The sequence below is a fragment of the Miniopterus natalensis genome, chromosome 16 (assembly GCF_054644295.1).
Source record: "Miniopterus natalensis isolate mMinNat1 chromosome 16, mMinNat1.hap1, whole genome shotgun sequence".
NCBI lineage: Eukaryota > Metazoa > Chordata > Mammalia > Chiroptera > Miniopteridae > Miniopterus > Miniopterus natalensis.
The window spans coordinates 4,555,154-4,570,226 of NC_142096.1; the positions used below are offsets into that span (position 1 = coordinate 4,555,154).

The 15,073-nt window shown below is 51.4% G+C and overlaps 1 protein-coding gene across 1 annotated transcript in view; it reads left to right on the plus strand.

Annotated features, from left to right (window-relative positions):
- The window catches only part of PTDSS1 (phosphatidylserine synthase 1), a 34,403-nt gene extending 19,535 nt beyond the window's left edge, over positions 1-14,868 (plus strand). Inside the window, exons 5-13 of the mRNA XM_087825291.1 lie at positions 1,238-1,396; positions 3,329-3,480; positions 5,024-5,165; positions 6,620-6,732; positions 7,998-8,063; positions 8,848-8,947; positions 12,251-12,319; positions 13,033-13,102; positions 13,802-14,868. Of these exons, the coding sequence (XP_087681417.1) occupies positions 1,238-1,396; positions 3,329-3,480; positions 5,024-5,165; positions 6,620-6,732; positions 7,998-8,063; positions 8,848-8,947; positions 12,251-12,319; positions 13,033-13,102; positions 13,802-13,911 (981 nt within the window). The 3' untranslated portion in view covers positions 13,912-14,868. The remainder of the gene's footprint in view (positions 1-1,237; positions 1,397-3,328; positions 3,481-5,023; positions 5,166-6,619; positions 6,733-7,997; positions 8,064-8,847; positions 8,948-12,250; positions 12,320-13,032; positions 13,103-13,801) is intronic.
- Positions 14,869-15,073: the final 205 nt, after the last annotated feature.

Here is a 15,073-nt window from a genome sequence, read left to right on the forward strand (position 1 = left end):
CAAAAGTGAGCACAGGGAGGCCTGTTAAGAATCTCTAGTCTTAAGCTGCAGGTGGGTGCTCAGGTGTATTAGAGCATCACCTGCGCTCTTGGCTGTCTGAAACATTTCATAATTTTGAAGAGCGATTGCAGACATCTAAGCGAGAAATGGTAGTGGTGGTGAGATGGAGGAAAGGAAACCCTTGGGGCCGTTCAGGGGAGAGGACTTGTAGGTGAAGTGTTGGGCCCCAGGGAGAGGATGGGCTGCTGAGACCAGCCCTCCGACCAGCGGGAGACGGGCAGGATGTGCCTCACCTGCGCAAGCAGTGCTGGCGGGGATTATGTCAGGACACGTTAAAAACAGAGATACCAGAACCAGATCTTTTAAAGCTTTATTGTTTTTTAATATTTAAAATTATGCGAATTTGGTACATTTTAGAGTGAGGGGTTATTCTGTTTTTTCTGATTTCTGAAGTTCGATGCTTCAGCTCTTCTAATAGGACATTTAAGGCTTTTTGTCTCCCTCTTAAATTCTGCTTAACTGAATCCCCCAATTTTTTTTTCCTTTACTTTTTAATATGCTTTTATTGATTTTGGAGAGAGAGGAAGGGAGAGGGAAAGAGAAACTTTGATGTGAGAGGGGAAACATCGATCGGTTGCCTCCCATACGCACCCCAATCCAATCGGGCCAAACCTGCAACCTGGGCGTGTGCCCTGGCAGGGAATCGAACCCGCAACCTTTCAATGCACGGGATGGTGCTCAACCAACTGAGCCACACCAGCCAGGGCCATCATTTTTAATGTATAATATTTTCATTGTCATTTATTACTGAATATACTTTAATTTTCCATTACGATTTCTCCTTAATTCATGATATTTAGAGGCGTTTTTAAGTTTCCAAACCTATTGTGATCCTGTTTGTTCTTTATTATTGGGATTTTATTTATGTTTTGTTACTGGCCTTAACACAGGTCAGGTGCCGTAGCCTGTGTGGCACCGCTTGAGATGTATAAGCATTTGTGAATTGCTTCTCATTTTAGCCTAGCGTTTGCAGTTCGGAGCAGAGCAATTTAGCTTATGAATTCTAACGCTTATCCATGTTTCCTCAGGAATCTCCAGTTATTAAAACTTGTTTTTGTTGGGCAGGCCAGGCCATGTATTAGTTACCAAGGTCCCATCAGTTCCTGTTTATTATTAGAACCCTGGAGGCCAGCTGATTTCTAGAATATCGTTAATTACCCCCCTTCACTTTGAACAGGAGTATGCTGTGAACTGTCACGTCATCACCTGGGAGAGGATTATCAGCCACTTCGACATCTTTGCATTTGGGCATTTCTGGGGCTGGGCCATGAAGGCCTTGCTGATCCGCAGTTACGGCCTCTGCTGGACCATCAGCATCACCTGGGAGCTGACGGAGGTAAGGGGCGAGGCCGTTACCGGCCCTGCCGAGTGCAGTTTATAGGTAGGGGAAGCGGGTCTGTCGGTTCAGTCAGGATCCACTCTCCAGCCTCTGGTACAAAACTGATTGAAACCACCCCTAGGACTGTTTTACAGCTTTGTGAGGGAAAAATAGCTTCTTGTTAACTTAAACTGTGCCTCTATGGCACAACTTTTTCTTTTTTTTTGGCAAGAGAACATTTATTTGGTAAAATTACAGAGACAGAAGAAGTAATTTCTAGAAGAAATGGGCTTAGGAAACAAGTTTAGAGGCAAAGGAAGGGCCTTTGGGACTTGGGAGCGAGGAAGGTAATGGTAACGCACCTGAGGGGGCAGGGAGAAGGGGAGAGAGAGGGAAAGGCAGGGGCTGCTCCCGGAGGGAGAGCGCTGGGTCCTCTGTCCCAAGGGTTTTAGGCATGGAGATCTTAGGGGAGGTCCAGGGGAAGATCTCGTAATATTCAGCAGCTTTCCAGGTGTGTCCCTTCAGGGTGTGGTCTCCACTGATTGATTATTTGGCACCAGGGTGGGGGGTTATCATTTAGTGCAGCTGGTCCAGCTGGCAGGTTTTGTTGCTTTTCTGGGCCTGATATGTCACAACTCTTAAAGAGAAACACATGAGCCTGACCAAGTAGCTCAGCTGGTTAGAGCATCGTCCCAATATGGGTCCGATCTCTGGGTCAGGGCACATACAAGAAGCAACCAAAGAATGCATAAATAAGTGGAACAACAAATCGATGTTTCTCCCTCCCTCTCCCTCCCTTTCTCTCTAAAATCACTCAACAAAAAATTTAAAAAACAACAACACACGCACATAGGAAATCAAGCTAAAGAATGAAATTGAAATTCCAAGTGAGACAAATAAAGGGTAATGAGATCTGCTTAGAAGTAAGTGGGCGGTTTACCGGCTAACTAGTTTCATTACATTACTTCAGAGTATTTTATTCTGTTCTTATACTTTGTAATTATATTACTCTGTAATTATAAGGGTTACCTCTTTTCAGAGAAGGCCAGGCAGTTTCTCTCTAATGTCAGACTTTAAAATGGGCCTTCACACAGCGGCGTGTTCTGCCCTGGACACAGCCGACAGGCCCCTTGTTTTGAACGGAACAATTTCTGCCCTAGACTTCTGTTCCACCCTTGACATTACTGTTCCCCTTTCTGAAACGTCTTCACCTATCTCTGGAAGCCGGTCACGTCTGTCCTTAATGACCCCGCTTCAGTATATCCTGGCAGAAACCAGCTCCAGTGGCCGTCGTCAGAATGGCTCTGTCTTGTCCCCACCGTGTTCCGTTTATGTCCCTGTGCTGATGCCTGCCACAGCCCACCTCACGTGATTCCTGATTCCTGCCCCGGAGATAAGAACCCTGGCTCCCTTTTGTCTCACCCCCGTGCTCATCGGAGGTGCTTAATAAACGGTCGTCATCGTTGCGGATCAGTTGGCGTGAGGTTTCCCGCTAAGCCCTCAGTTTCCTACGTCTGTCGTCAAGGTCCGACCTCTCCTCCTCACTCTGCGTGCACAGCTTCCTCGCTGTTTTACCCACGTCCGTGTGGACCGTTTCCGTAACGCACAGCTCGGGTTATCAGGCTGCTAATTTTGAGTGTTTTCCCAGGGCTTTGTTGGAGGTATGGACACCGCCCCCCCCCCGGCCCTCCTCACGCTGTCGTTAGCCGGTGTAGCTCACCAGCAGTGTTTGTAAAGCGGGGCCGTCGTTTCTTCAAGGGCAGATGAGCTGTTGGCATCAGTGCTGTTTGGAGAACAGATTACGGACCCTGCTTTTTTTTTTGTTCAATACATTAGGAAAAACTGACGTGTCAGCAGCTTTTCCTAAAGCATGTGTTATCGAAAGGCAGTGTACCTTTCTCTGTGGTGCATGTTTTCAGTTTGGTCACCGCCGTCTGTTACGCTCCTCAGCTCTTCTTCATGCACCTCCTGCCCAACTTCGCCGAGTGCTGGTGGGACCAGGTGGTCCTGGACATCCTGCTCTGCAACGGCGGTGGCATCTGGCTGGGCATGGTCGTCTGCCGCTTCCTGGAGATGAGGACCTACCACTGGGCGAGCTTCAGGTGAGCCGCCCCCCGGCCGCCGTCGCGGCCTTCCCGGCGCCTGCGTCCCCGCCGCCTGCGGCTCTGCAGCACGGTCCTGGACGGCCAGGGATAGGTTACACGTTGGTCACTGAAACTCGTCAGCGATCGTAAACCTAATTTCAGGCATTCGTCCAGGAAGTGCCGAGTCATGTATGATTTTCTCAAAACCACCTCCTCCTTCCCGCCTTTCCGCCTCCGCCTGCGTGGCTCCCGTCACCGGATTTATTGGCCCCCTCTCTCCGAGTTAGCCCCGCAAAGCCTCCGCACAGCACTGCTGGGGTGACTTTTTAAAGAACGCCCCGTTCCCAGTGTCGCTCCCCTGTGATAGCTTCTCGTGGTCTTCAGGACAGTGAACGCCCACGGACTCACAGGCGAGGTCCCTTTCTCCCCACCCTCGGCACCCGACACCCTGAGCCGGTGACTTACTCCTGTCTGCCTGGGTTTGACTGTGTTCCCGGGGGCCAGGGGCCTTCACTTTCCCGACCGGGCTCACTTGCTACCTCTTCAGGGAGCTGTCGCTGTCTAGTTCACACGGCAAGTTCCCCCTCTGCCCCCGGAGGACAGTGCACGCCCCTGTCGTTCTTCACCTGCTTCTCTGAGCTTGCTCAGCGTGACTGTGGCAGGGACCGTGCCGTCGAGGAGGAAAGGAGCAGCGGCAGTGATGTGAAAATTGCAGCTGTTTTTATTTTGTGTAAAACCTCACTTATTTCCATAGCAGACTGAGCCTGCGTCAGCCAGTTCTCTCTCTGAGCCTAAGTGTTCTCGTTTGTGATGTGTGGACGGTTTCTGCCTTAGGGGTGTGAAATTTTAAACGGAGTCAATTCTAGGATTAAAAATCACTGCTTGCTTATCTGAGGACGAACAGGGTGAAGTAGTGGTGTGGGAGGCCTCAAGAATACAGGTTGTGCCCGGCCGGCGTGGCTCAGTGGTTCAGCTTTGATCCATGAACCAAGAGGTCGCCTGTTGGATTCCCGGTCAGGGCACATGCCGGGGTTGCTGGCTCCATCCCCAGTAGGGGGCGAGCAGGAGGCAGTGGGTGGATGTTTCTCTCATTGATGTTCCTCTCTCTCTCCCTTCCTCTCTCTAAAATCAATAAAAACATATTTAAAAAAATAATAAAAAGAATATGGAGCATGTTTTCTACTAAAAGGCCTGACTTGGGAGGCAAACCGTAGGTGAGAACTGGATTCCTGCTAGCACCCTCCTTCCTGGCCCGGTTCCAGAAGGTTGTCGCTGGGCCTCTGAGCTTCGTTTGTCACCAGTTCACAAATTAAGGCCCCTTCTGGCTGCGCAGTGCCCCGAGCCCTGCGCTGGGCCTGTTGTCCCTGAAATTCCCCAGAGCCTCACCTGTGAATAGAGGCCATTGTCGGAGAGACAGTTCAAGTGGAAAGGAATCTTTTTGTTCTGAGCATTGGTTGTAAACAGTCAGTGCCCCGTGTTGTGTTTTTTTCCCTTTGGTTTGGGGTTTTTTCATCCCGTTTTATCTCTTCAGATTGTCACTGGAGCTGTTCTCTTCTTACAGGGACATCCACACCACCACTGGGAAAATCAAAAGAGCTGTGCTGCAGTTCACCCCTGCTAGCTGGACCTACGTCCGATGGTTTGACCCCAAGTCTTCATTTCAGAGAGTGGCCGGAATATACCTTTTCATGATCATCTGGCAGGTATTTTTTTCAGATGCCCCAGAACTAGGAAAAAAATCCCTACCCAGCAATTTAGAGGTGATGCTAGTTGCCATTGCCGACCCGCTAGGTACTTCATCAGGAAGTCATTCTAAAATATGAGTCTTTGAATGATAAATAGGAAACATTAAAACTCCCCTTAGAGGAGCTCATGGTCAGCATCCGGTACCCAATGAGTTAGGCATTGGATTGCTTGTTAGATCATTTTCCGGATGAAAGGAACAAATGCAAGCCTTTCTTTTATGTTCCAAATGCAGTGTGTGATTTTTAAAATTGTGCCTCAGCGGTTGCCACCATCAAGGTAACTCAGACAGCCACGGGCCCTGGGAAAGGGTGACCGGCACCTCTTTCCAGGGGCAGCCGTCTTTATTGACCCTGCCGTCGCCAGGCTCATTGTTTCGCAACTTTGGGAGACGAGCTGGGGGAAACCAGCTTTCGCCGGGAGGGTCTCTCAGAATCATCAGAAATTGTGCAGGGTGGGGCAGATGTAGGTTTGCAGCTGCTCATATGGGAAAGAATACGATAATTGATGCGAGAATACACTATTTCACGTACTCAACTGTAAACCTGCTTTTGCCTCAACTGGAATATAAATAGGTTGGATTAAGCTTTGCTTTACCTCTTCGGGGCGATGTCGGGAAAGGTTCAGGTTTTCTTCTGTTAGAAGCACTAGGAGGAACTTGGGTTTGCCCAGGAGAGGGCAGTGCGCTCCGGGAAAGGCGGCACCCCCAGGGCTCACCGTGTCCCGAGTGTGAGCAGTCCGCGGGAGCAGCGTCCCCTGCGGGGTGTTAATGAGTGACCGTTTTTTATTCTGCATCCTTGAAGTCAGCATGATGGGAGGATGCACGTGTCTTATGTCACTGGAATGGACCTGCGGGTCCACGTGTGTTCTCAAGCAGTGACCTTTCCTGGTCTCTTCATCTGGAGGGAATGTAGGACCAGGCCCTGGGCGTTGAGCTCGTCCCCGAGGAAGTCTCGTGCTGCTGAGGACTCATGATGAGCTGCACCGACGCTGACCTCGGGAAGGTGCCACTGCCCGAGGTGGAGCTGCCACCAGCCCTTCACACCCACTTTTAAGAGCTGCCCTTGGTCACAGATCTGCCAGGCCCCAGGCAGGTGCTGAACGAGCCACAGTCGCCTCTCAGTGACACAGCTGTAGCTGCTGCTGGTTAGGAGAGCTTTACTGTCCTGCAGTCGGACTGCGTTGAGACCTGGCCTGACCGCAAAAGGTGGCATAGGTGTGCCATGGCACGTGTTTTTCATGATTCCTGCTCTTTTCTAAGTGTGCCCCCGATTGGCTGGCTGTTCCCAGGTTTGAATAGCAGCCTAGAAAATGCTTTGAACACCAGTTGTGTTTAGCCGTGGACTGTGCACTAGGGGGACACTTGATTGTGACTCAGTGTGAAGCACCGGGTGACGGGCCTCCTCCTTTTCAGCTGACCGAGCTGAACACCTTCTTCCTGAAGCACATCTTTGTGTTCCAAGCCGGCCACCCGCTGAGCTGGTGCAGGATCCTCTTCATTGGCGGCATCACCGCTCCCACAGTGAGGTAACCGCGGGGGCCCCTGTCGCTTGACTTGTCACCCTGCTTCCTGTTCTCCGTGTAGCGCAAGGGAAGTCCCGTCCCATAAACGGGCAGATTGTCCATGAAGATATCGCTAGAGAATTACACATTCATAACATGAAGAACATGCTTTGCTCTCAGACCTGGGTAACAGAAGAGAATTGAAAACCACATTACTCTCCAGCCCCTTCATCACCTCCCTGCTGTTTTCTTTCCCCATAATACTCTTTTTAAAAAAATGAGTGCGGAGCAGTGATGCTGAGGTTTTCTTTTTCATGAGATTATTGAAAAATATGAATGTCGTTATAGTAGAGCTGAAGTCATAAATGATGTTAGTTTAGTGCAGAATTTTGTGTGCGTGTTTTACGTGCCTTTCCTCAGATCCTCAAAGGAGGCTGATCCCAGGACAGGCGAGGAGCTCCTGGCTCCGATGAAGCTTCTGCAGGGACGGGCGCAGTGCCGTCCTGTACTCAGTGCTCGCCACGTGTAGCCGTGAGCGCCAGAAACGTGGCCAGTCCACAGTGAAATGTGCTGTCATGTAAAATACACACCAGGTTTTGGAGACTTAGTGAAAAACAATATAAAACGCTTTATAATGTTTTCAGAATATTGAGTTAAATAACATTTACTGTGGAAGTGAATTTCGTCTGTGCCTTTTTACCTTCCTGACGTGGCTTCAGGAAAGCTTCGCGTTGCATTTGTGTTGTCCTGTTGGCAGGTGCGGCTCTGAGCCTTTCAGCTCCATGTCACTGCCCCTCCCACCCCCTTTATTTCATTTTGTCAGTAACATTCAAAATCATTGGCATTCAGTGACAGCGAGGTACCGGTCCAGTTTCTGAGAGCCAAAAAATATATATTTCCTGCCTGGTTACCGTCAGCCACCTTCGTCCTGGAGAGCCTGAGGGGACAGTTAATGACAGTGCAGGTGACTCTTGGGAATCACCTCCTTGGAGGGAGACTGAAGCACCCGCTGGGGTTGCTTTGGCTCGAGGCTTTGGGAACCTGTCCCTGAACCAAGACCCCCTTTGCCAGTGACCTGGCTCTTAGAACCAGCTCCCCTCCCTCCAGCCGGCCCGGCCCCTGACCTCCCGCAGGAGCATTGGACAGGCACCAGGCCCGCTGTCCCGAGAACTAGACGAGGCGGCCGGCGTGTGCGGAACAGGGCAGGACAGTTGGCATACTCACTGTCACAGGACTTGAACTCCAGAGCGACTTGGTCTTACAGGAGCTCGTGACCCCTGTCCTTGCAGGCAGTACTACGCTTACCTCACCGACACGCAGTGCAAGCGCGTGGGGACCCAGTGCTGGGTGTTCGGGTGAGTACCTGGCGTGGAGGTTTCAGAACGCTGAGCCCCTAAACGTCTCTTGTGGTTTCCCGACCCTGGGGAGGCTCACTGATGCTTTTATATGGCTTTCATTTGTTTTGGTTTTTTTAACCGTAGTTCTTTTTATTCCCAGAAGATAAAGTATAAAATACAGTGAATTAGATAATTAACTTACAGTGCCCTTTAAATTAAGGTAGAATAAAAGTTTCAAGTTTGATTTTTCCAAATGCTTAGTAGGTATTTTTGTTGGTTTGCTTTTATTTTTTACAATTATTTTATTTTTAAATTACAGTTGACATTCAATATTATATTAGTGTCAGCTGTATAGCATGGTGGTTAGACATTTATATAGTTTACGAAGTGATCCCCCGATAAGTCTAGTACCCACCAGAAGGCTTTCCAATAACGTAAACAGACAATTACCACATATTTTGTATGTTATATGTGTTTATGCTGCATTCTTACACTAAAGCTGGAGAAAGAAGGTGTTAAGAAAACCATAAGGAAGAGAGAATACATTTACAGTATTTATTGAAAAAGCCTGGGGATGAGTGGACCCCGCAGCTCAAACCCGTTGCCAGCCGTCAGCTGTACTGTTTCTGAAGGAAGAGCAGTCGGTAGGACGGTGTCGCTCTGCGGGGGACCTGCTGCCCCTGTTTGGGGCAGAAATCTTAGAACCAATTGCCCTTTTTAATGGAATAATGCGTATTTCTGGTAGTGTGTGTGCTCTGATAATAGGAATTAGTATTTCACCTCTTGTTCTTTGTGTGTCTAGGGTCATTGCCTTCCTGGAAGCTATTGTTTGCATAAAATTTGGACAAGACCTCTTCTCTAAGACACAGATACTGTATGTTGTGCTTTGGCTCCTTTGCGTGGTAAGTCGTTACTTTCTTACCTTAGAAATTCATAGACAGGACAGTCCATCTGTAGTGACCTCAGAATGGTCGCCCGTCTGAAGTTCAAGAAGAAACACACAGAGCCCCGCGGCCTGTGAGACGGTCACCGTCACGGTCTGGTCGGAAGCCCTCAGGGGCGTGTCTCACATGCGTTTATTTTAATTACGGCGGGTGCTCATCTGCACACGCTAAGAACTTCAGGCCTGCCACACAGTGACAAGGACAGTTACAGTGCCCATAACTTACGTATCTCTACACAGCCATCCGTGTACGAAACGACGGACTGTAGTCTGCGGGCCATGTGAGATGGTTTTGAAGAAAATCAGACCGTGGAGCTTCTGCCCCACCGGCCAGCTTCCGAGGCCGAGTCTGGGTCGGGGGAGCGTCCCCTCTGAAGGGCAGTGTGGGGGGGGCTCCAGCTCCACTGTCCTCGGGCTCTGCCCTCGCCTTCAGTGTGAAGTGAGATCTCACCCAGCTTACGTGTTCTCTGTCCTTAATTTAGTTGTTTTATTATTTTGGAGAAAAGTCTTATTTTACTTTTAAGCTTAGGATTCTTTATTTACTTGGTCCAGAAAGTTAATTGGAGCTTTCTTTCTAATTATTGAGAATTTCTAATATATTTGTTAAGTAGAGAGAGTAGATGACCCCTCATGTGCCCATTACACAGTTTCAACAGTTATCAGCTCGTCGCCAGTCTTGTTTCCTTGTATTTCCTACTCACTGTGTCCACCCTGAATTTGGAAGCCGATCCACCTGTAGTATTTTAGGGTGGATCTCTAAAGGAAGGCAAGATTGCCTTTTTTGTTTAATACAACCCCCCGATCATCACATCTGATGATCATAATTCCTTAACACTGTCAAATGTCTATTCCATGTTCAGATTACTAACATTTTCCTAAATTTTGTATTTTTAAAATGCATTTGCATCTGTACCCACCTTTTACAATTGTTGGCTTGCCTTTTAAGCCTCTTTTAATTTATAATTTCCTTCTGTCTCTAGCTCTCACCTTTGCATTTTATTTGTTGCAGTTCTTTTGTCCCGTCGACTTTCCCACAGTCTGGGTTTTACTGATTTCATCCTGGACTGTAATTGAACAGATTTTTTTGTCCTGTATTTTCTGTAAATTGGAAGCTGATCTAGAGGCTTAATCAGATTCAGGTGTGGTTTTTTTTTTTTTTTTTTGGCAAGACTAAACTTTGTGTCTTTAAAGTGTTTTTTATTGCCTTTCATGGTACCTGTTTTCAGGGTTACTTGTGAGAAGCTCTGACTGAGCCGGGGTACCTTGAGCCTGTTCTGTCCTGTCCTATCTTGAACAAAAGGAAATCATGATTTCCTTCGTAAGGAAACTGCAGAGTTCATGCTCAAATGTATTTTTCTGTGCCACTGAGACCAGATGCGAGGACTGGTTAGGAAAGTGTGCAGAGGTGCCTGGAGAATTTAACAGGCTTGTCAGTCCCTGTCTCCGGCATGTGCGCCTCAGGTGTGTGAACTAGTGTGATCTGCCCTCACCTGGTGCCAGGGGGCTCCTGGGACCGGGGCAGGCTCCCAGCCTCCCTTGCACAGTCCTCCTGCCCCCTCCCCTCGCAGGGATCAGTGACCAGAAGGGTCTCAAGGCCGTGTCCAAGAAACCCTGTCCGGTCACCCCACCTTCAGGGACCCCATCAGTCTCTCCTTAAGTTTTAGAGACTTGCTCTCTTCTACTTACTTACCCTAACTTACGCCTCCTGTGTTGGTGACTTGGGATTTGCACTTGTGTCTGTGTGACTGTAACCTTGGTAAGGACGGGAACCACTCTGGGCCTCCATCGGTCTCTCCCTCACCAGCATGGCCCCTCGTGTGTGCGCTGTTCCTTCGCACAGCACATCCTGGGTGCTCGTCACGGCCGCACCTGCTGCCGACCCCGCAGACGGGCGATGGTGGTGACACTCGTGCAGCCGCGTGCCTTCCCCGCACTGTGGTCCTCACTCCAGCCTGGGGCCCGCACACGGGTGCTGTGGGCATTGGCTGTTCCCGCGAAGCGTTCGTGCTCGGGCTGGATGAGTGGGGGATGGATGCAGAGGGATGGGGAGAGCGTGGGCATAAGGTCAGCACTTACCTCCACAGCCATCCCTGTGCCTGTGCCCGGTGATATCAGTAGCCTGGGTCCTGGCTCCGGTTTTGCCACATACTAGCTGTGTGTCCTCGACAGGGCCATTTTCCTGCCTTTTCTGTGGAATGAGGGGAGTTGAAGTTCATGATCTGTGTGGTGACCCTTTTAAATCCAAAGTTATGATCCTTAGAATAGAAGTTATTCCCTAGGAAGAGAAGGGTCCGCGATTTCACCCCCACCCCCACGGCTGGGCGGAGGCGACAGGCCAGCAGGAAGCGAGGCGGGTCCCTCAGCTCGGCGCCTGCAGAAGCTCGGCGCGGGTGGGCAGCCGTGTCCTGGTCGCCCGCCTGCGTCGGGAGGGCGAGGCCGGGGCACCAGGGCCGGGCCCAGACGCACCTGCCCCGCTCTGCGGGCCCGCCCCTGTCCTCCGCTACACTCAGCCTCCGCAGCCGGGAGCTCTCTCCCGACTTTCTGCTTTTTGGCCATTTTTAGACTTCGGGTTCTTGCAGAAGCTACTTTCCCTTGGGGTGTGGCGCAGGGTGGGTGGGGGTGGGGTAGAGGCTATCGGTTTTCCCTGCCCCTCGGTCCACTCCCTTCTCATTTTTAATTTCTCTTTACTTTCCTGTCCACTTAAACAACAAAAACAAAAGCTACCAGAGCCGGGCTGGGTGGGGCCACTAGGACTGAAAAGCAGGAGTGGCTGTGTCCTGCTGCGTCCTCCACCCACACGGTGGCTGTTTGTCCTACATGCCCCAGGCTTGGACCAGGGGGTGAAACAGCATTTTGTTCAGAAATTCCCTTCCCCTCAGAAGGCGACCAGCGGATTCCTCATGACTCTCCCCAGTGGTGGAGCGGAGAGGAAGGGCCATGGAACCAGAAACTCAGAGTCCCGTGTGTCCTCGGGCAGAGCCTGCAGTCACTGAGAAAGGGCCTCCCACGTGTCCCACACCCACACCCAGTTTGCGTCCTGCTAGTGGAGCCACAAGTAGCAGCTGTTCTCGTAACTTCTCCTCGAAAGCCTCAGGGATGCTGCCCTGGGGCTCATCTCGCCCACGCCAGCCTCTGTGTAGCCGGCCTCCGAGGAGAGGCGGCAGAAACGCACCCCGCCGCCCGCGCGGGTTCCCACTGGGGCCCCGAGTCCTAGGAACGGAATTCGCAACCACGTGCGTAAAATGCGCTTGTTTCCCTCCAGGCCTTCACCACCTTCCTGTGCCTGTACGGCATGGTCTGGTACGCGGAGCACTGTGGCCACCGAGGCAAGGTGAGGCGGGGGGCCGGGGCTGTGTTTCAAGCGGCCGCGTGGGCTCGGGGCGTCGGCCCGGAGCATGTTCGGGGGGCAGTGCCACGGGGCCGGTGCTGAGCTCTGGTCTCGGCCTCCCCACGTGGAGACTCAGCTCAGAGTTCAGTCCCTGCCCGTGCCTGTCCGTGCTTCTGACTGCCTTGTCAGTATATTTACCCTCCTCTTGTAAGGTTTGAAATTACGTATTTGCTTAAAAAAGTTGTGGGAGCCGCCTTGGGCCACTCTCTGGAAGGCTGGCTCTGGTCCCCGCCCTCCCGCTTCCTCAGGCCGCTTCCTCCGCCCCAGCCTGGGGATTCGTCGGAAGAGGCCTGCCCTGCCCGCCTCCAGCAGACACGAGGATCCACGAGAGAATGGATGTATTGGGCTTAAAACATAGTCTTGTCAACTGTAATTTTTTAAAGTGAAAATAACATTTTTCGCCCTTTATTCGTACCTTGAGTCCAAGGAACAAACACTACTTTCTCCCAACGTTATTCTGCATCGCCTGGGGGACAGCCTTGGCTTCACAGCTGAGAAACATGAGCAGGAGGGGTCCTGTCCGGTGGTGGTGGGGGTGGTGGTGGTGACGGTGACCTGAGCCGGGAGGGGCGGGGGCAGAGCGTGTCACTGTTGGCCAGCCACCCCCTCCCAAGGAGCGCTCCAGAGTCCCTCACTAAGCCTGCGTCTCTTCCTAGACCTATTCAGAGTGTGAAGACGGCACCTACAGCCCAGATATTTCCTGGCCTCACGGGAAAGGCACAAAAGGTATCTCTTTTTTATTCATTGTCTAAAACTTGACTGGGTCCCGCCCTTCCCAAGGCCCAGCAAGGAGATTCAGAGTCAACATTTCTCCTCTGAATGTTGATAGACGTGTGCCCTGAAGGGTCTGAGGCTTACCCACCACATGCCCCCTGTTACTAAGAAACATGCAAACTGCTCTCAGCATCTGCCCGAGAAACTTGCTTAAGAAGAGGTGCCCGTAGCTCTCCCTTTTCCGAGGCCTGCATCTCCCAAGCATCCTGACAGGCGTGCTCTTCCTCTGGGCTTTTATCCTGAGTGGAAGGGTTTAGAAAGACTTGGGTGCCAGGAGGAAAAGCCAGTGGAAGAGGGATTTCCGTGGTGCAGTCGGGGACCTCCCGTTGGCCTCTCTCCAAGGAGCACTTTGGAAAGATTTGGGACCACGTTGTTATTGTAGAGAGTTAGGCCCGTGGAATAATGACGGAGGAGGCTCCTCTGGACAGCCTGTGCACCAGGCCCCCTGCACAGCTCAGCTCTGGCGTTTCCCGGCCTCACCTTAATTTATTAATGCGGCCACCAGGTGGCGCACAAGTATCAGTGGAAGAAAAGCCTGCCCTTGCCCCACAGGCCCAGGGCGGCTGGGCAGGGACAGCCGGAACCTGAGTGAGCCTGGGAAGCCCACAGCTGACCGTGAGGGTGATGGCCTGTACCGATTCCTTTGGCCAGGTTCTGAAGACGGCACCCCCAAGCATCCTGGCAACAATGAAAGCCACTCTTCCAGGAGAAGAAATCGACATTCCAAGTCAAAAGTCACCAACGGAGTTGGAAAGAAATGAGAGACCCCGGTTAATCAGAGATGTTCCCGAGAGTGCCTAGAACCGAGGGAGCCGGAATCACTGGGCCTCCCTGCTAGGAGGTGACAACGTGCAGTGCACACGGGAAGAGGAGAGGGGACTTTGGGGGGGTCATTGTTTGAGGGTGTAAGTCTTGTTTCCCACAGACACGGCCACATCAGGCAGACCACCGCCTGGGGTGCTCTGCCGGTGTGGGGTCCCTTTAAAGCCAGCGCTGGCCTGCGGTCACCGGTAGCGACCAGTGTGCTCAAGGGGAAGGGAGCTGATTTTCTCACCGCTGCCAGCAGCAGCCTGCGCTTGGGAGCATTGTGGGTACAGGTTAAACACCGCCATCCAGACGGGGCGGTGACCGTGCAGCTCGTGGACTGGTCACCAGGTGTTCTTACGAGTCCGCCTTTCCATCCAGTCGGTTTACATTCAGGCCACTTTTCTGTGTTTTATTTTGTTGTTAGTCGTTTTTAAGTTAAGATGCTTAAAAACCTTCCGAAGCCACTGCTGAAGTTGAACTGGGGAGGGCTCCCCTCTCTCCTAGAAAAAGAGAAGGGGGAGCTTTTTTGTTACTGTTTTGCAAACGTCATCCCCTTTTCAGAACCTGAGACCACGCAGCAGGCGTAAACCAGCCTGAGGAAGGGTTAGCTGCCTCCGCAGGACCCGGGCTTCAGCTCAGACCTGTTGTGTACCGTTCGGGCTCACTGCCCACACTCACCCGCGGTGCACAGCCACGGGCCTGCTCGAGGGCCGCGCGCTCCCCCCACAGCCAGGTGCCTTTACATCCTACCTGTTTCCTTCCGTGGCGTGTTGCTGACATTGTCTCTACTCCCAAGCGAGGTGCTGGTGAGTGTTACCTCCATCATCCATGCGCTAGAAAGTTTACCCGACAGCTCACCACCTCTGATGGCTCCTGTTCTAAATAAAACAATTCACGTGAAAGCTTGTCACAGATCTGTCTGCAAAATGCTCATTTCTCTGCATCCTATTGATATATTCCACTGTTTGTCAGCAATCAGTGTGTTTTTCAAGTGACCTCAGGGTAATACGGCTGTATGTGTTTTATATGGTAGGAAGAAAAAAGAAATACATGTGTTTCGGAGTGTGAAAGACACATAGGTGCCCCGTCCTAAACTTCCCAAGGGGTCAGTAGGAA